The 18357-nt window shown below is 34.8% G+C and overlaps 2 protein-coding genes across 11 annotated transcripts; one reads left to right on the top strand and one right to left on the bottom strand.

Moving 5' to 3' along the window:
• The first annotated feature begins 3549 nt into the window (after positions 1–3549).
• On the top strand, positions 3550–8088 carry LOC104096069 (protein FAR1-RELATED SEQUENCE 4). Of its 10 annotated transcripts, none has more exons than XM_009602366.4 (7): positions 3550–3747; positions 4023–6162; positions 6267–6320; positions 6527–6590; positions 6697–6761; positions 7167–7363; positions 7458–8088. In XM_009602366.4, exons 2-6 carry the CDS (start codon positions 4099–4101, stop codon positions 7278–7280), a joined length of 2361 nt encoding a protein of 786 aa, XP_009600661.1. In that variant the 5' UTR covers positions 3550–3747; positions 4023–4098; the 3' UTR covers positions 7281–7363; positions 7458–8088. The 10 variants fall into 10 exon arrangements, with proteins under 10 accessions (XP_009600661.1, XP_009600662.1, XP_070053908.1 ...); XM_009602367.4 differs by having other exon boundaries at positions 6657–6761; positions 7452–8088; XM_070197806.1 differs by having other exon boundaries at positions 3551–3747; positions 7452–8088.
• Positions 8089–16761: 8673 nt separating this feature from the next.
• Positions 16762–17992, bottom strand: LOC104096070 (NDR1/HIN1-like protein 13). The gene has a single exon (XM_009602374.4). It carries the CDS (start codon positions 17808–17810, stop codon positions 17031–17033), a length of 780 nt encoding a protein of 259 aa, XP_009600669.1. The 5' UTR covers positions 17811–17992; the 3' UTR covers positions 16762–17030.
• Positions 17993–18357: the final 365 nt, after the last annotated feature.

Below are 18357 nucleotides of genomic sequence, written 5' to 3'. Positions count from 1 at the left end.
CTATACTTGTCTTTACTTTACTGTCTTTATTTTATAACACGTTATCAACACGAGACTCTGCCATCTCGAGAAAATACTTTAAAAGTATCAGAGGTACGAACTTTCTTTTTCTAAATAATGTCAAATCTTTCTAAACTTGAGTTTGTAGCCCTAATTACATATTCGGGCTCGGGGGTGAATGGGTAAAAAGATTTTGGTCCGAACCTCGGGTTTTGACCAAGCGGGCCCGGGGTCGTTTTTTGACTTTTTGGAGGAAAAACTGGAAAATTTAATTTATGAAATATAATTGATTCCTTTAGCAATATTTGATATTATTGAGTCATTTTTGAATAGATACGAGTGGTTTGGAGGTGAATTACAACAGAAAAGCTGTGATTGAGAATTAAGTGGCCTTCGGAGCGAGGTAAGTATTGTGTCTAACCCTGACTTGAGGGAATTAGGAACCTTAAATTATTTGCTAAATGAAATTCATGTGAGCGACGTATATGTGAGGTGACGAGTACTTATGCGCCGCCAATTTACCTGTTTTCCATGTTTCTCTGTTTTTCTTATATTGTTTTATTCCTATGCCAAATTGCTACGTGTTATACTAGTGCTGTTCAAATTATCGTTCTTATCATGTTTACGGAATTTTTACGTGAAAGGCATGAAATACATCTAATGGATGTGGTTACAGCTTATCTGTACGGGTTACTTGATAATGAAATTTACATGAAAATCCCTAAAGGATTTAAAATGCCTGAAGCATATTCAAAATCTCGAGAAATGTACTCAATCATATTACAAAGATATTTGTACGGTTTAAAGCAATATGGGCGCATGTGGTATAATCGCCTCAGTGAATATTTGCTGAAAGAGGGTTACATAAATGATGTTATTTGTCCATATATGTTTATAAAGAAAATGGCTTTAGAATTTGTTATACTTGCTGTTTATATTGATGACATAAATCTTATTGGAACTTCAGAAGAGCTCCAAAAGGCAACTGAATATCTTAAGAAATAATTTGAGATGAAAGATCTTGGAAAGACAAAACTTTGTCTTGGTCTGCAAATTGAACATTTAGCAGACGGGATCTTTATCCATCAATCTGCCTATACATAAAGGGTCTTAAAATGCTTTTACATAGACAAAGCGTACCCATTGAGTACACCAATGGTTGTTCGATCGCTTGAAGTGAATAAAAATTTGTTCCGATCTCTAGAAGAGGATGAGGAACTCCTTGGTCCCGAAGTACCCTATCTCAGTGCAATTGGTGCACTAATGTATCTTGCTAATGCTACAAGGACTGACATAGCATTTTCTGTTAATTTACTAGCAAGATATAGTTCTTCTCCTACACGGAGACATTGGAACGGGATTAAGCATATATTGCGATATTTAAAGGGAACTCTTGATACGGGTTTGTTTTATGCTAACAAAGACAATGTAGATCTTGTTGGTTATGCAAATGCAGGTTATTTATCTGATCCCCATAAAGCTAGATCTCAAACCGGGTACGTTTTTACATGTGAAGGTACTATCGTATCATGGCACTCCACAAAGCAATCTATTGTTGCTACTTCTTCAAATCAGGCCGAAATAATAGAAATTCATGAAGCAAGTAGTGAATGCGTATGGTTGAGATCAATAATTCATTTTATTCGAGAAAATGTGGTTTGGAATGTGAGAAAAAACCCACAATTTTATACGAAGACAATGCTGCATGTATAGCCCAATTGAAGGGAGGATTTATAAAAGGAGATAGAACGAAATACATTTCACCAAAATTATTATACACACATAATCTTCAGAAAAATGGTGACATTGATGTGCAACAAATCTGTTCAAGTGACAATCAGGCAGATTTATTCACTAAATCTTTACCAACTTCAACTTTTGAGAAGATGTTATACAAGATTGGAATGCAGAGACTTAAATATTTGAAACAAGGTTTTCATCAGGGGGAGTAAAATACGCGATGTACTCTTTTTTTTCTTACTAAGGTTTTTTCCCACAGGGCTTTCCTTATAAGGTTTTTAATGAGACAGCTAGCAATGCGTATTACTAAATATGTGTACTCTTTTTCCTTCACTAGGATTTTTTCCCACAGGGTTTTTTCCTAGTAAGGTTTTAATGAGGCATATTATCTTTTAATGAATATTTTATAAATATATTATATTATGGATGTTCATTTAGTACTCCGTTGTAATTAAGCTTCCTGAAAAAACTTATCCATACGAGACTCCGCCGTAAATATGTTTATCTATTTAGTATTCCATTGGAAATAAACCTCCTCAAGAAGCTTATCCTTTCGATACTCCGTTATAGATAAATATTGCCCATGGTAGAAGATTATCTATATCTGGCACAACAACTTAGAGTAGGAGCTTACAAGCAGCTTACACAGCAGCTTGCAGTAACAGCTTACACAACAGCTTCCTTTCTTCTATATATAGAGGAGAGTTCAGTTCATTATGCACATAAGTTTGAAGTTTGAATAATATATCAGTTTCTCTCTATACTTGTCTTTACTTTATTGTCTTTATTTTATAACAATAAGTTCGTTATTTTTGGATGAAAAAAACATGGTCGGGATGCTTTTAATTTGTTTCACCCGTAAGTGTTGTCGATGTGACACAACGTAGGAATATTTAACGACATAGGTAAAATGAATATTAATATCAAATCTTGTCATTCATCAAATTTAAACAATAGAACAACATATATAAATTTAATTAATTTGTTAAAACGTGTGAATAATTTAACATATATAAAATCTTGGAGTTCTGGTAAAATTTGTGAATAACTAAACAATAGTACAACACATGCAAGTTTGCTATTCTAGAGAGCATAGATAACAACAATATACCAAGTAAAATTTCACAAGTGAGGCGTGGAGAGGGTAATATGCACGCAAGCATTATTTATCTTATAAGTTAGAAAAATTGTTTTCGATAGACCTTCGGCTCAAGAACAGTGAAAGAAAGCAATAACCAGTTAATAGCAGCAATAAAGTAAAATGCAGAGGAAGTAAATGGCAAAATATGTAATAACCAAGATTAAGGCATACGAGAATACAAGATTAGTGCCAACTATTAGTAATAGTGACGCATCGTGTAGTAACAAGAAATTAGGAATAGGAAAATATAAAACTAGTGCTAATACTACTAGTAGAACAAAGAAACACTTGATTACATGTAACGTACAATCTTAATTATAGACTTATACAATTTTCTATCGAGGGTTATGTATAAGGTAGGTTGAAGTAGTGTGATATCCTGTCTAATCAGATGTTTTGTTACTTCTTAGCCTTGCTCTACTCCTTTGACCCGCTACGATCAACCTCCTGACCGGGACATCTAATCACATCTCTCGTTACTTCTTAGCCTTGCTCTACTCCTTTGACCCGCTACGATCAACCTCCTAACCGGGACATCGGAGTTTCTTGGCCTCGATTTTCGCAACATGTCTTCCGGGTTTCATGCCCACCTTGCCCCTTAATCTAGAGAACATGTGAATAATAATCTCACAAGACCCCCAAAGTCTATTATTGCACAAATTTGTTAAAAAGAGAACAAAAGTTAAACAACGGCGCAAAAACATCCTATTTGTGCAAATCTCCCCAACTCTTTTGCTTTGTTCACGAATTCAACTCGACAGTGGCGGGTCGGACGGGCAACCCACGATAAAAAAATTGGATCTTTTTCAGCCAAAAATGACACCACTCTCCCGCGACTCCGTCCTGTTCTCCGGCGAAATTCACCAGTAAGTTCCATCTCTATCTCTTCCGTTTCCCCTCTTCTTAGATTTCCCGACACAAAATCCCTAATCCCTTTCTCCAGTGAAATTTTTTAAATTGTAAACTATGGAATTTTGAATCGGGACGCAGGCTTCTTTCTGTTTAAAAATCCTATCTTTAGACTGAAAATCCGATCTTTCGTTATTTGTGATCGTTATAAGTATGTTATGTGCTTTCCACGTCACTATGTTCAAATTTTCTGAGTTTAAAACTGAATTGTATGTTATATTGTACAACGTAGACTATATACTGTACCAAAATCTTAGCTGGAAGCAAATTTCTGAGCAAAACTAGGTGCAAGTTGTGCTATATAAGCAATGGAATCAACTGTTGCTATGGGGAACAGTAACGTGGAGCCTCGAGATGATATGGAATTTGATTCTCATGATGCAGCCTATGAATTCTATAAAGAATATGCGAAATCAGCCGGGTTTGGTACCGCCAAATTGAGTAGTCGTCGTTCTAGGGCATCCAAAGAGTTTATTGATGCAAAGTTTTCATGCATAAGATATGGAAATAAGCAGCAGTCTGATGATGCAATCAACCCTAGGCCTTCTCCGAAAATAGGTTGTAAAGCTAGTATGCACGTGAAGAGAAGGTCGTCGAATGGGAAGTGGTACATTCATAGTTTCGTAAAAGAACATAACCATGAGCTTTTACCAGCTCAAGTGCACTTTTTCAGAAGCCACAGGAATGTTGATCCGCTTAAGAATGACGCAAAAGTTCGAAGGAAAATGATGTTGGCTTCTGTATCAAAACAGTACGGGGCATACCAATTCTCTGGTAACCTGGAAAATCTTTTCAGGAATCAACATGACAGAGGTCGAAGTTTGACTTTAGAAGAAGGAGGTGCGCAGGTCTTGCTTGAATTTCTTGTGCAAATGCAGGAAGAGAATCCAAAATTTTTCTATTCTGTAGACTTAAATGAGGAGCATCGATTGAGGAATGTTTTCTGGATTGACGCCAAAGGCATGGATAATTATTCCAATTTTGGTGACGTGGTGTCATTTGATACTACATACTTCACAAACAAATATAAAATACCTTTGGTTCTCTTCATTGGAGCAAACCATCACGTTCAACCCACCTTACTAGGTTGTGCACTAATTGCTGATGAGACAGTGCATACGTTCATATGGTTGATGCGGACATGGTGTTTGGCAATGGGTGGACGAGGTCCAAGAATTTTGTTGTCTGATCAAAACGACAACATCAAAGCAGCTGTTGGAGCAATCTTTCCGGACACCGGGCACTACTTTAGCCTGTGGAGTATATTGGAGAAGATCCCAAGGCGTCTTGAATATCTCAGTCTGTGGCATGATGCATTTATGGCAAAGTTTACTAAGTGCATATATAGATCATGGACTGAAGAGCAATTTGAACACAGATGGTGGAAGTTGATCGAAAAGTTCAATCTTAGAGAGGACGAGTGGGTCCAATCATTATATGAAAATCGCAAGCTTTGGGTGCCTGCTTTTATGAGGGATGTATCTTTTGCCAGTTTATCCACGGCTTCAAGATCCGAAAGCATGAACCCTTTCTTTGACAAATATATCCAGAGTGAAACGTCTCTTAGAGACTTTATTGGACAACATAAGCTAATCCTTGAAGACTGGTATGAAGAGGAAGCCAAAGCTAATTTTGATGCATGGCATGAGATGCCTGAGCTTAAGTCTCCCTCGCCCTTCGAAAAACAGATGTTGCTCATATATACTCATGAAATATTCAAGAAGTTCCAAGTTGAAGTATTAGGAGCTGCTGCATGCCATCTAAAAAAAGAATCAGAAGACGGCACATCTATAACATATGCTGTCAAAGATTTTGACACAAATCAGGACTTCATGGTGGAGTGGAATGCACTGAGGTCGGACATATACTGCTCATGCCATTCATTTGAGTACAAAGGTTACCTTTGTAGACATGCTATTGTGGTTCTTCAAATGTCTGGTGTCTTCAATATTCCGTCTAAGTATATATTGCAGCGCTGGACCAATGCTGCCATGAGCAGGCATTCCATAAGTGAAAGAATGGAAGATGTGCAAGCTAAAGTCCGTCGCTACAATGATTTGTGCCGACGGGCAATAATATTGGGTGAAGAGGGATCACTGACTCAGGAAAGTTACAACATTGCTGTTGGTGCCATTAAAGAAGCCTTAAAACAATGTGCAACTGTTAATGTCACTTGTGAGACTAATCTTAGATCAGGCAGTTGTGCTACCCTTGCTATCCAAGGTGTTAATGAAGTATGTCAAGGAAACAGTCTTGCAGCTAGAGAGCTAATGCCTTACAGTAGAGCGGCCCAGACAAGCAAGGGTTCTAAAAGAGCAGATCCTGGAAAAGAAAGGGAAAGCATTGACAACGCTTCTAATAAAAAAGGAAAGGTTAGAAACTTTTATCTTATATGTCGTTTTCTTTATTTATTCTTCTCAACCACATGCTCACCCTAAGATGAGCTTCTCTTACAAGTGTGTTTCATTCTTATCAGGTGACTTTGGAGCCAGAAATTCCTAATGGTGCACAAGGGGTCTTTCACCAAATGGTTTGTTATGCTAGCACCTTCTCTAATTTAATGAATAATCCTGCTTTTAAGCAAGTTCATATTGTGAACCTTCTGGGACAATTAGAAATTGGTGATGCAACCATAATTGTTTATTCTTTTCTGTAATCCGTCTTTTTGGTTTTTTATTCACATCTTATATAAAAAAAAATGGTGACAGGAATTCTTTTACCAAAATTTCCTGACAGGAGCTCCTGGAAAAGTTTATTTTGAACATATATCTGATGCACCTAATAGTTGACGAGCTAGAAGGTACAACTAGAGGTTCTGTTTTAGAATGATAATGTCAAATTGATATTAATGTTGTCGTCTTGGCAGACATGATTATTCTATCTTTGTGTGTACGTGTGGAGTACAGCTATCCACTGGACAATGACTAGAATTAAACTAGAGGCTTTTGTAATCCACTGCAAAAAAAAAAAGGTCAGAAAAAGCATGCATTTCTTTTCCAGGTTCCAATTGTCTTGTTGATTTGCAATCAAACATCTGTTGCCTGTAATTCCTTTTCTGCTCACCTTAGTGGCTGGAACTGCCCAGTGTTTGGTCAAGGCAGTTGCATAATATGGTGCTGGCTCACTTGTTTCGTATTGCACCAACAATGTCTCGTAACATGACATGAATGTAGTTCATAATGTGCATGACATTAGGTAGTTGTACTTGTAGAAACGGTTAGACTTCCTGTATAAAGTTTGTACCAGTATGTGTACTTTTGGTCCTGGAAATAAGCAGGCTAAGTTTTGTTTTTTCTTCTTGTTTTCACTTATGACCTACAGTCTCATTATGCTTTTTGCACGACGTGCATTGATATTTGAGTTTTTGTTTGTGTAGGATATGCCTGGTAGCCTGGATTATCCTACCTTGTACCCCAGATTAACAACACTGTTAAGAGGTGGTGACATTAACAAAAGAAGTGTGGAATTGCTTGGAGAGATGTTGGAGTAACAAAAATTAAGGGTCATATATCATGGATTGGTGGAGGAACAATTTGTGTTTTTTAATTGGGTGTTCCTCTCAAAGTAGAAAAGGTATTATATTGTTAAAAAAGATCTCATACTGTTTTCAGCTCTTAAACCATTTTAATAACCTGCTGCTGACTTCATCACTAATCATAAGATGCAGGATCGGAAGATTGAAGAAATGAGATGCTTAATGCACGGGCGGGCATCTGCAATTACACAATTAAATATGTCAAATGTGAAAGTAATTAGCTTTAATAATCTCCAAGCCCCGAGATTCCCTGTTTTTTGGTGTTGCAGCGTGAAAGGCTCTGCAACTATGTGAAAATGGTAAGGAGGAAACTGGGGTTGGGGGTGGGTTGTTATAATGTTAATGTTGCTTTGGAGTTATAATCTTCAGTCTTGTTGAGCTTATCAACTCATACTAGATCCAAGTTTGGCAAGGAAGGTTGGCTCGAGGTGAGATTTTCTTCTTCAAGAAGACTGACCCACAGCTTCTTTGTTAGCAGTTTCAGATACATATTCCCTGGGCGCTAGGCGATGTATTTGTGGGTTTAGCTTCCCCTCCTATTGTCTATGTATAGTGAGGTCATGTAGTTGATTCCAACTAGTTCGGGATCGAGGCATAGGTGGTGGTGGTGGTGTTCTTATTGGTTTGTTGCAGGTTATGGATAGGTGAAGGTTTCAATGAGGGAAGAATTCAAGTTAATATACATTGACAGTGTAAATTGCAAAGATTTCTTACTTTTATTGGCGAATTTTAACTTGTGATAGATACCATGTTAGGGGTAAAAGGTCTGCGTACACATTACTCTTCACAAACCTCATATATATATATATATATATATATATATATATATATATATATATATATATATATATATTGGAACCCCAGGAAAACCTGCAGCCGCTACAGCCTCTGTCCTTCGGGTGAGCACTCTGTGGTGAGCAATTCGTGCGCACCGGGTAAACCCCCCACTGTGTAATAGTCTGCAAACCACACGTGGGATGTAAACCGCACTAGGCAAGCCCTGTGCGACAGGCTCTCCCAGAAGGCATTGAAGGGGATCGATCCCAGGTCACCCGTGATAACCGCCCTCCAAACCAACTGGGCCATCCTGAAGGGATGTTGTTGATAGATACCATGTTAATTTTCTTACCAGGTCACAATTAACCTGGTTGTGTAAATATTGTTTATTGTTATGAAAATAATTATATTATGGATGTCCATTTATTACTCCGCTATAGATAATCTTCCTGAAGAAGATTATTCGTTTGGTACTCTAGTGAAGTTTATCTACAAGTATTTGATGCAGGCAGGTTGCAAACAACTTAATGAAATGATTTGCAGCAGCTTCTTATTAAACAAGCAGGTTGCAAGCAGCTCAAGAAAAGCCTCACAACTGCTTCCTGAAAAGCCTCGCAGCTGCTTTGTTTCTTCTATAAATAGAGGAGTTTTCAGTTGATGTACATTAGTTTGAAGTTGAATAAAAATATCACTCTCCCTCTATACTTGTCTTCGATTTATTTACTTTACAGTCTTTATTTTATAACACTTTATCAGCACGAGACTCTACCATCTCGAGCAAATACTCCAAGGTACGAAGTTTCTTTTTCTAAATATATGTTTATCATGCGTGTTCATCATGTCTTTCTAGCCAACTAATGATGGAGATGTCATTTTACTTGGATGCGGTTTCGCAAAATTTGAAAGAAAATTTGATTTTACTTAAGCTATTATATGGTCGCGAGACTACACATAAAGTTTATGTGGCAAACGGTTGGGGACTATGTATACTTATACAATTGCTATTTTTGTACTTATTTTCCTCCTTGAGCGTTTAGTGAAGGATTAAAAGGTGAATAACAATGTCAGATCCATCTAAACTCCAGCAGAGTTTATGAGAAATATATAATTACCAACAGTGGTAATATTTCATAAGTATCGTTATGACTTAACTTCATGGTTCACTTGAACTCCAGCAGAGTACGGCCACCAGAAGCGGTTATGTTTCATATATCTCATTGTAACTAAATTTTGATAACCACCAGAAGTGATAATTTAGGCTTGCTATGGTTACAATGAAGATAAGTTAGAAAAAATTCTCTATATTATATGCATATTTCGATTTGCTTCTGAAGTAGCAAATATCTTAAAAAAGGTTCGAAGCATCACAATTTGATGTGATTATGCACGTTCAGATAATTATGTTCTATCTCCTAAATGAAGAGAACTTTTGATAATATTAATCCATTTTTTGAAGTGAATGTGACTATTAAATATGAACGCGTTGTTGATGTAAATATATTACGATTCACCTCTAGAAGAGGTAATACGATTAAGAGAATATATTCTCAATATTTCATATTTCAAATTTCTCTTGAAGTAGTAAATAATTAAAATTTCCTCCTGAAGCAGAAAAATATTAAGTAGTGGTAAAAATATTAAAATTCTTAATTTTAGTCATTTATAAATTTAGAATTGTCTTTATATTGTTCATTTGATTATGATTTTCTCTCATGCCACCAAAAGTATTTGAGCAATACTTGGTAGTACAAAATTTATCAAAAGCTCCTGAAAAGTTAACTATTTATCTAGAAGACACATGACACCAGTAGTGTCCTATAAATATTAGATTGTGGATAATAAATGAAGGCTCTCGAAGAGCTTATATACAAATATGTCGTTCGTATTATATGATTATGATCAAAACATATGTTGTAGTAAACCTAAAGTTTACTAATACAAATGGCCATTATATTGAGACTGCAAATGACTGGAAGATTGAAAATCTTTATGTTTCCACAATCATAGGGGGTAAAATAATATGTATGTGAGAAGTTACCCGCATTATTCTTTAATTTGTACTACATCATGTATCACAATAAACCAAAAGTTTGCTAATGCAAAAGTTTATGCCATAGTAAACCAGAAGCTTACTAAGAGATAGCATATGCCATGATAAACTTGAAATTTTCATATGCCATTTTAAAATGAGCTATTTGAGAATTCAGATAAGCATATACTGAAGAACTAGAAGATTCTTCAAAAATTCTCTTGTGTTGCTTGTTCTCATAATAAATTGATTATACCAGCTAAAGTTGGGACTAAAACTAATGAATTCTGGAATATATACAAGGTGAATATGGGTCCATTCACCTATCATGTGAACCGCTTATAAATGTATATATGAGATGGTTACATGTGTCTTTATTGTCAACCTGCAGTTTGACATTTGAAATTGTCTTTCTCAATTAAGAGCATAATTTTCAGATTATGAAATCAAGATAGTTCATCTTGATGATGCTGGTTTAAATCCAAGCTAGTTTAGCATTGAATACCTCATATTAATGTCTAAACTATTGCTTATAAGAACAAAGTTTCATGTGTTGGTCTAAGATTTTCTAAATTACATACAACAACACTTGTATGCATCAGTCCAACAAAATATGATAAGTCTTCCCCTCACAATTGGTTTAGGATCAGAAACCAAAATTTTTTACTATCTAATAACTTTTGATATGTGGTATATGATTAATTTCTCTACCACAATGCACAAAGATAGGTCTCCCAAAGAAGATTTGGGATATGAGTTAGTTTTTCTAACATTAGGGGGATGGAATAAACAGCTCGAAAATATGTTATATGAATCGAATTATCATTAATATGATCCTCACTTAGAATATAATTCAAGTCAAATTTCAGAAGCATTTGCTGATCCAAAATTAAATATCATATTTTAGCTGCAAATACTCCTATTAAAATTATAAGTCCCAGAAGGATAAAGTTTATTGCACGCATGAAGCGTAGTAAACCGATCGATTCCAAAGGTAACATTCCTTGAAAAATAATAGGAGAAAATGATCATAATGAGGAGGAAATGAGCTCTAGAAGAGCCCATGACATAACATTTCATGAAACTCCAAAAGAAGTTCAGGTACCTGAAAATAAAGAAAGTGATGAGATCTGAACAAGTTATGTTGCTTAGGAACCGATACAAAACGATCGTCGACGATATATTTGATACAATATGGTGCACAATATTATAAAGACTGTGAGGATCAGACCTGTAGTCCAGACACCTGAAGATGTCATGCCATTTAGATGCAAGTCATAACCTATATGACTTATTTGATCAAATTTATATAAAGATCCCTGAAGGATTTAAAATGCTTAAAGCATATAATTCAAAGTCTCGAGAAGTGTACTCAATCAGATTACAAAGATATTTGTACGGTTTAAATCAATCTGGTCACATGTGATATAATCGCCTCACTGAATTGATGAATGAAGGTTATGTAAATGATGGTATTTGTCCATGCGTTTTTACAAAGAAAACAACATCATAGTTTGTTATACTTGTTGTTTATGTCAATGGCATAAATCTCATAGGAACTCCAGAAGAGCTCCAAAGGGAAAAACTTTGTCTTAGTCTACAAATTAAATATTTAGTAGACAAGATCTTTATCCATCAATTTGTCTATACATAAAAGGTCTTAAAACGCTTTTACATGGACAAAGCGCACTCATTAAGTACACCAAATGGGTGTTCGATTACATGAAGTGAATAAGGATCTGTTCTGACCTCCAGAAGAGGATGAGAAACTCCTTGGTCCTGAAATACCCTATCTCAATGCAATTGGTGCACTTATGTATCTTGCTAATGCTAACAGAGGTGGTGCAGATCATATTGATTGTGCAGATACAGGTTATTTATCCGATCCCCATAAAGTTCGATCTCAAATCGGGTATGTGTTTACATGTGGAGGTACTGTCATATCACGACGCTTTACAAAACAATCTATTGATGCTACTTCTTCAAATCATGCTGAAATAATAGTTATTCATGAAGCAAGTATGAAATGTGTATGGTTGAGATTAATGATTTATTTTATTCGAGAAAAATGTAGGTTGGAATATGATAAAAAAACCCACAATATTATACGAAGATAATGCTACATGCATAGCCCAATTAAAGGGAGGATTTATAAAAGGAGATAGAACGAAACACATTTCACTAAAATTATTCTACACACATGATCTTCAGAAAAATGGTGACATCAATGTGCAACAAATCTGTTCAAGTGACAATCCAGCAGATTTGTTTACTAAATCTTTGTCAACTTTAACTTTTGAGAAGATGGTATACAAGATTGGAATGCGGTGACTCAAATATTTGAAACAAAGTTTTCATCAGGGGGAGTAAAATACGCGTTGTACTCTTTTTCCCTCACTAAGGTTTTTCCCAAAGGGTTTTCCTTATAAGGTTTTTAATGAGACAGCTAGAAATGCGTATTACTAAATATGTGTACTATTTTTCCTTCACTAAGATTTTTCCTACTGGGTTTTTTTCTAGTAAGGTTTTAACGGGGCACAATATCTTTTAGTGAACATCCAAGGGGGAGTGTTATGAAAATAATTATATTATGGATGTCCATTTATTACTACGCTATAGACAATCTTCAGGAAGATTATCCGTTTGGTACTCTATTGAAGTTTATCTACAAGCAGCTGATGCATGGAGGTTGCAAGAACTTAATGAAATGATTTGCAACAGCTTCTTATTAAACATGCAGGTTGCAAGCAGCTCATGCAGACAGCTTACAAGCAACTCAAGAAAAGTCTCGCAGCTGTTTTCTTTCTTCTATAAATAGAGGAGTTTTCAGTACATCAGTTTGAAGTTGAATAAAAGTATCAATCTCCCTCTATACTTGGTTTCGATTTATTTACTTTATAGTCTTTATTTTATAACATTTATGGTGTTATTGTATAGAACTTAAAACTCTTCAAAGAAAAAGAATGTGTAAAGTCAATTTGTTACATTACTCCTGACTAATTGAACAAGGAAGCCAAAAAGGTTTTGCTCTGTAAAAAAAAGAAAAAAGAAAAGGAAAAAGAAAACTACATGGGGTTGCCAGTTATAGAAAGCTAAAGAGTTTTTATTTGATGGATTAATTCAAATGTCTCTGTAAAAACAGGGTGCGGTGTTCTGTTTGTTGATTAATTGAGATCTGAACCTGAATTAGGTAATTGGATGTGAGGTCCCTGTTAAATGATCAAATTGTTTGGTGATTTCGTTGATAAAAAAATGAAGAAATCTGAAATATCTTTTTATAAAGAAGAATAAACTGCTCCGATTATCCTAAAACAATAGCAGTAGTTATGAAATCGTTATCAAGTGAATAAAAAGCTCTTTTTCGAGATAGCACGTTCCTAGATCTGCCCAGAAATGTTAGCTGGATCGTTGTCAATACGGGAAAGATAATTTTTAATCAACTTTCCAGAGTTTTTAATTTGAGAATCAGATGGAGTAAAGAGGCAATAGAAATTATCGAGTGGGGAATGAGGAAATTTATGAGAAATCAGTGGTAATTTTGTTAGAAGCTTCTGGTTGGTTTATAAAACAACAGCAACAATCCAGTATAATCCCACTAGTGGGGTCTGGGGAGGGTAGTGTGTACGCAGACCTTGCCCCTACCCTGGGGTAGAGAGGCTGTTTCCGATAGACGCTCGGCTCCCTCCCTCCAAGAACTCCCACCTTGCTCTTGGGATGACTCGAACTCACAATCTCTTGGTTGGAAGTAGATGTTGCTTACTACTAGAACATCCCACTCTTGTTTGGTTGGTTTATAAAGATGTTGATAATTTCCCATAAATTGAGCCATGATTAAAAGAAAAGAGTGGAAATTTAAGTTAATTTTTATAAAGGAAAATTTAAGTTAATTAATCTATAAGACATCTCAACTTTTTGACGTGCCTAAAACATTTTTGACTATCAATTAAAAACTCTAAAAAAAAATTACTTCCCACTTTAATTTACAGGGTATAACAAAAAATTTAATGGTCTAACTAATTTGCTAAAACACGCCATCCATGTTCCTTTAAAGTTTGACTTTTTAAAGATGAACAAATATTAACGAAAATGGAGTAATTTGTCACATGCAGTGGCTTATTGAATTGTATACAGATTAAAGAAATAATCCTCTATTAAAGAAATAATCCTTTATTAAAGAAACTCGGTAATCCCACTTGTCTAGATAATTTTATCAGAAAACCTTAGTAAATATATGAATAAAAACGAAGTGGTGAAAGCCTAACAATTGAGACTTCACAACGTATCCAGTTATTCTTATTCTTATTTTTGATATATATATATATATATATATACAAATAATTAATGAATGAGCTGTAGTGGTCTAAAATTAGGGATATGCTTATCTGGCGACCGGCGCCAATCATTGAACTCTGATAGAAATGGCTCAATACTTACATAATTATATATTTGTATGTATGTATACTCTAGAAGCATTTAACCGTAAATATTTATATGTATCGGGTGTTTATACCAAATAATTACCTTATAGAATCAACAAATCAAAGTGAAAATGCACATCATTCAACCAAGGTTAAGTGTTACAAAGTGTACATATAAGACAATTGCTTATATTCACTGGCTTCGTGTAAATATATATCTATTGCGAATAAGTTTTTACAAATTTAACTAATATGTCTTTACGATATAGTAATTTTTTTATACCATTAGTATTATCTTGACTTACTAAACATGTATTTACTTTCCTAAATTATTAAATTATATTTTTTTTAAAACAATTTTTCGTAGTTGCGTGTAACTTTATGTGATAGTATAAAAATATTATGCATTATCAATGTATACAACTTAACTAATGACAATTACATGATACATTATTGAAGGAGGCCGTCGCACTAATATGAGTTGGAAGCTGGAGCATTAGTTGCGTTGCAATGATTAATGAAACAGAACCAAATATCAGTAAACATGTGGGCATGTTACTGTGTGTTTGGATTAGTATACTTTTATATCAATAATAATAATACTTTGTTTGGTCCATTTTAACTGATTTTTTATTTTTTTATAATTCATAATATTTATTTTTTTTAGATATCAAGAAGGAATAAATTCCTTTTCTCAAAGTTGTCATTGGAGTAAATAGACTAGAAATAATTGTTGTATTTCCAATTAAAAATTTAAAATTAATATGATCAATTTCATTGTTAATTAATGCTAAAAGGTGAATTTTTTAAAACATTCAAAAAAATCAATTAAAGCGGGCATGAGGGAGTTGGCATTTGTCCACATGTCCCAATCACTAATTTTACTACTCAATTGTATTCTACCATTTTTTACATAGATGTGAAGTCAGATTTGAAGTTTATAAGTTCAAGATTCTAATTTTTTTAAAATAATTGAATTTTAAATTAATAATTTATATATATATTTGATGAATTTATTAAGACGAATATAAAAAATCGATCAACCTAAAACTTTAGCACCCATGCCTTTACACAAGCTTCCCAAATGCTTTTGATGCCTATGTACTCATTTACTCTTCTTATATACTATATACTACAAAAGAGATGCCTTATGCTCCCATTGACCTTTATTATCAAAAGCACCTTATAACTAACTTCACGTGGTCCTCGAAGCTTTTCGACTTTGAACAGAATTCCAGAGTTTAAATTAATAAATGTAAAATATTATTACTTCAATATTTTACTTAAAATAATTTTAATCATATACATAGTTCAAGTGACTAAACCTCTTTTGAGTTGTGTATTTAGCTGTTTATGCCCCTCTTTTTCTGCAAACCAGACAACCCTTCATCCCCAGAATAAACAATAAACAAATGACCAAAAAGAAAGGCAAACGACAAATCTTGGAAAATGAGGGGGAAAGTTTTCCTACTCCAAAATACAACAACACATGTAAACTATTTCTCACCGACAGCTCCACCCTATTTCCGACATTAAACTAATCTACATAACTGAACCTGCCCTCTGCTGACCTTATATTTTACGGCATCTACAGATTTTGACAATAGTATATAAATTAAAACAGCTGTGATTTGGTGTGCAGGCATCTCTCCCCCCCACAACTCCTATCATGTGTTAAGTCAATGCAGTCAGATTAATATACACTAGTATTATATATTAGTATATATAATACTGACAGCTCCCACCAGCTTCCATTGCCGGCAATTTTCCAATAATACTTTACTCTCTATTTTCTTTTTGATACCTTTCAAAAAAAAGATAATTTATTTTTAAATTTAAAAATAATTTAACTTAAATTTATAAATCGATCATTAATGAAAAACTTTTATAACCACACAAATACTCTTGTCCCTTTTAGATTTGTTTAGGATCACAAATTTTAAAAATCTTAATTTTTTCTTAAATTACGTGCCCGTCACACAAATTAACATAAATTTGAAAGAGGAGAGTAGTACTCAACAATGGTTAATGAAATAGTAATGTTACACAAAGTTAGAGGTAAATGAATTGGTGAAAATTCTAGTAATTGGATCAAAATTTACTTAAAATAAATTACTCGAGGTGCACATTAGCTCCATGAACGTGACCAAGATAAAGAAAATTGAAATGGCCAATGAAGTAGAAGAAAATGGTGGAGCTAAAGAAGGAAGAATCATTCAAATGCAAATCTAATTTATGATCAAATACCACAAACAAATAGGTAGTAGTACTTCTGTATAAGAATGAATATGACTAACTGAACAAATAGATTATGTATATATAACAAAAAACAAATTCAACTATATATCCTACCAACAATCCATTTACCCAAAAACAAAAACAAAAAAATTAACAAAAAATGAAAAATTAAACAACCAAAACCAAAAGAGGAAAAAGGAAAATCACACTCTTTCCTTTCACCCAGTAAAATCAAACTACACCTCAGAAAGTCCATTTCCAGATCTTGATCCGAAGATCCACGTCACATTTCACATCAGATGTAGTAGCTTTAGTCGGCGACTTTCCGGTAGGAACAGTGATTTTAATACCATTGCATTTCACTCTAATTCCAACTTTCTTCGTTTTTAAGCTTCCAACTTTGACTTTCACCTTTGTATCAAGCTTTATTTCCAATGGCAGGGTCTTCTTATTCTTCAGTTCAGATCTCAACGTAGAAACCGCCGAATCGTCGAGATTTTGACCCGAACTTGACACGACGGTTTTTAAAGTGGTAACGTTTTTCGTACCATGCGTGAGAGCCGGTAAAGAACCAGAACCGATGTCCAGGTCATCGGAACTGAATGAAATATTGATCGGATCGTAGAAGAAAGTGACTTTTTTGTTAGGGTTACGAGCGATGACGGTGAGGTTGAATTTGGAGACGAGTTTAGTGGAAGTGAGATTGAATTGTGAGACTTGAAGAGAAGAAACTGAAAACGACGGTCTCTGTGGACGGTAAAGGACCCAGAAAATAGCGCCGGCGATGGCGGCGAGGAGGACGATAGTGATTATGAAGAAAGTGGTCCAGAGACAACAGCAACAGCAGCAGCTCCGTCGGTGTTTACGACGGGGAGGCAGCTGAGGACGGTAGGTAGGGCGGGTGGCGTTGTAAAGTTGAGCTTTGTTTGCCGGAAAGGCTGGATTAGCTCCGCCGTTGACGGCGGGGGCGGCAGTGCCGTTTGCAGCGGCGGGTTTAGCAGCTGGGTATACTCTATCCGCCATGTTAGGAACTAAAAAAAAGATCAGAGATTAGGGTTTGGTTTCTATGTATAGAGAGTATTTATATTTATATAGAAAGAAAGGGAATAAATTTTGGTGGCGGTGGTAGTAGGAAAATTAGAAGAGTTGAATTGTGAAGTGAAAGGAAGGTGAAATGGCAACTGACAATGGAGATTTTGAAGAGACAGACAAGTACCTTATAACTAATGCGGTGTTCACAAATCACCACACGCTTTCATTAGCGAGTGTTTAATCAGCAGTTATTAGGATAATAATTGGTGATTAGTGATTAACCCCTTCTATTAATGGGTTATTATTATTGCCTTTTATCTTTTTGCGCGGAACCGTTATATTGAAGCCTCCTTTGGATTGTTAGGAAAAAATATGGAAAATAATTTATGAATGGGAAATTTAAAGATTCTTTGCAACTATCAAGAGCTTAAGGGCCATTATTCAACAAAAGAAGGAAAATAATTAATTTCTTAAAGTCTTAGATACAAGTTTCTGACAATTTGATTATTATAAGAAAACTTTCCTTAATTCAAAATAT

Source organism: Nicotiana tomentosiformis, chromosome 3 (genome assembly GCF_000390325.3).
Source record: "Nicotiana tomentosiformis chromosome 3, ASM39032v3, whole genome shotgun sequence".
NCBI classification, from domain to species: Eukaryota; Viridiplantae; Streptophyta; class Magnoliopsida; order Solanales; family Solanaceae; genus Nicotiana; species Nicotiana tomentosiformis.
This window is presented reverse-complemented; position numbering and strand designations above follow the sequence as displayed.

What these genes read in the sequence shown, in the direction of transcription:
- LOC104096069 (XM_009602366.4), top strand. Translation starts at nt 4,099, where the DNA reads ATGGAATCAACTGTTGCTATGGGGAACAGTAACGTGGAGCCTCGAGAT. An exon ending in AATAGTTGACGAGCTAGAAG is followed by an intron (nt 6,591 to 6,696) that starts GTACAACTAGAG and finishes TGTGGAGTACAG; the next exon opens with CTATCCACTGGACAATGACT. An exon ending in TCCACTGCAAAAAAAAAAAG is followed by an intron (nt 6,762 to 7,166) that starts GTCAGAAAAAGC and finishes TTGTTTGTGTAG; the next exon opens with GATATGCCTGGTAGCCTGGA.
- LOC104096070 (XM_009602374.4), bottom strand. Translation starts at nt 17,810, where the DNA reads ATGGCGGATAGAGTATACCCAGCTGCTAAACCCGCCGCTGCAAACGGC.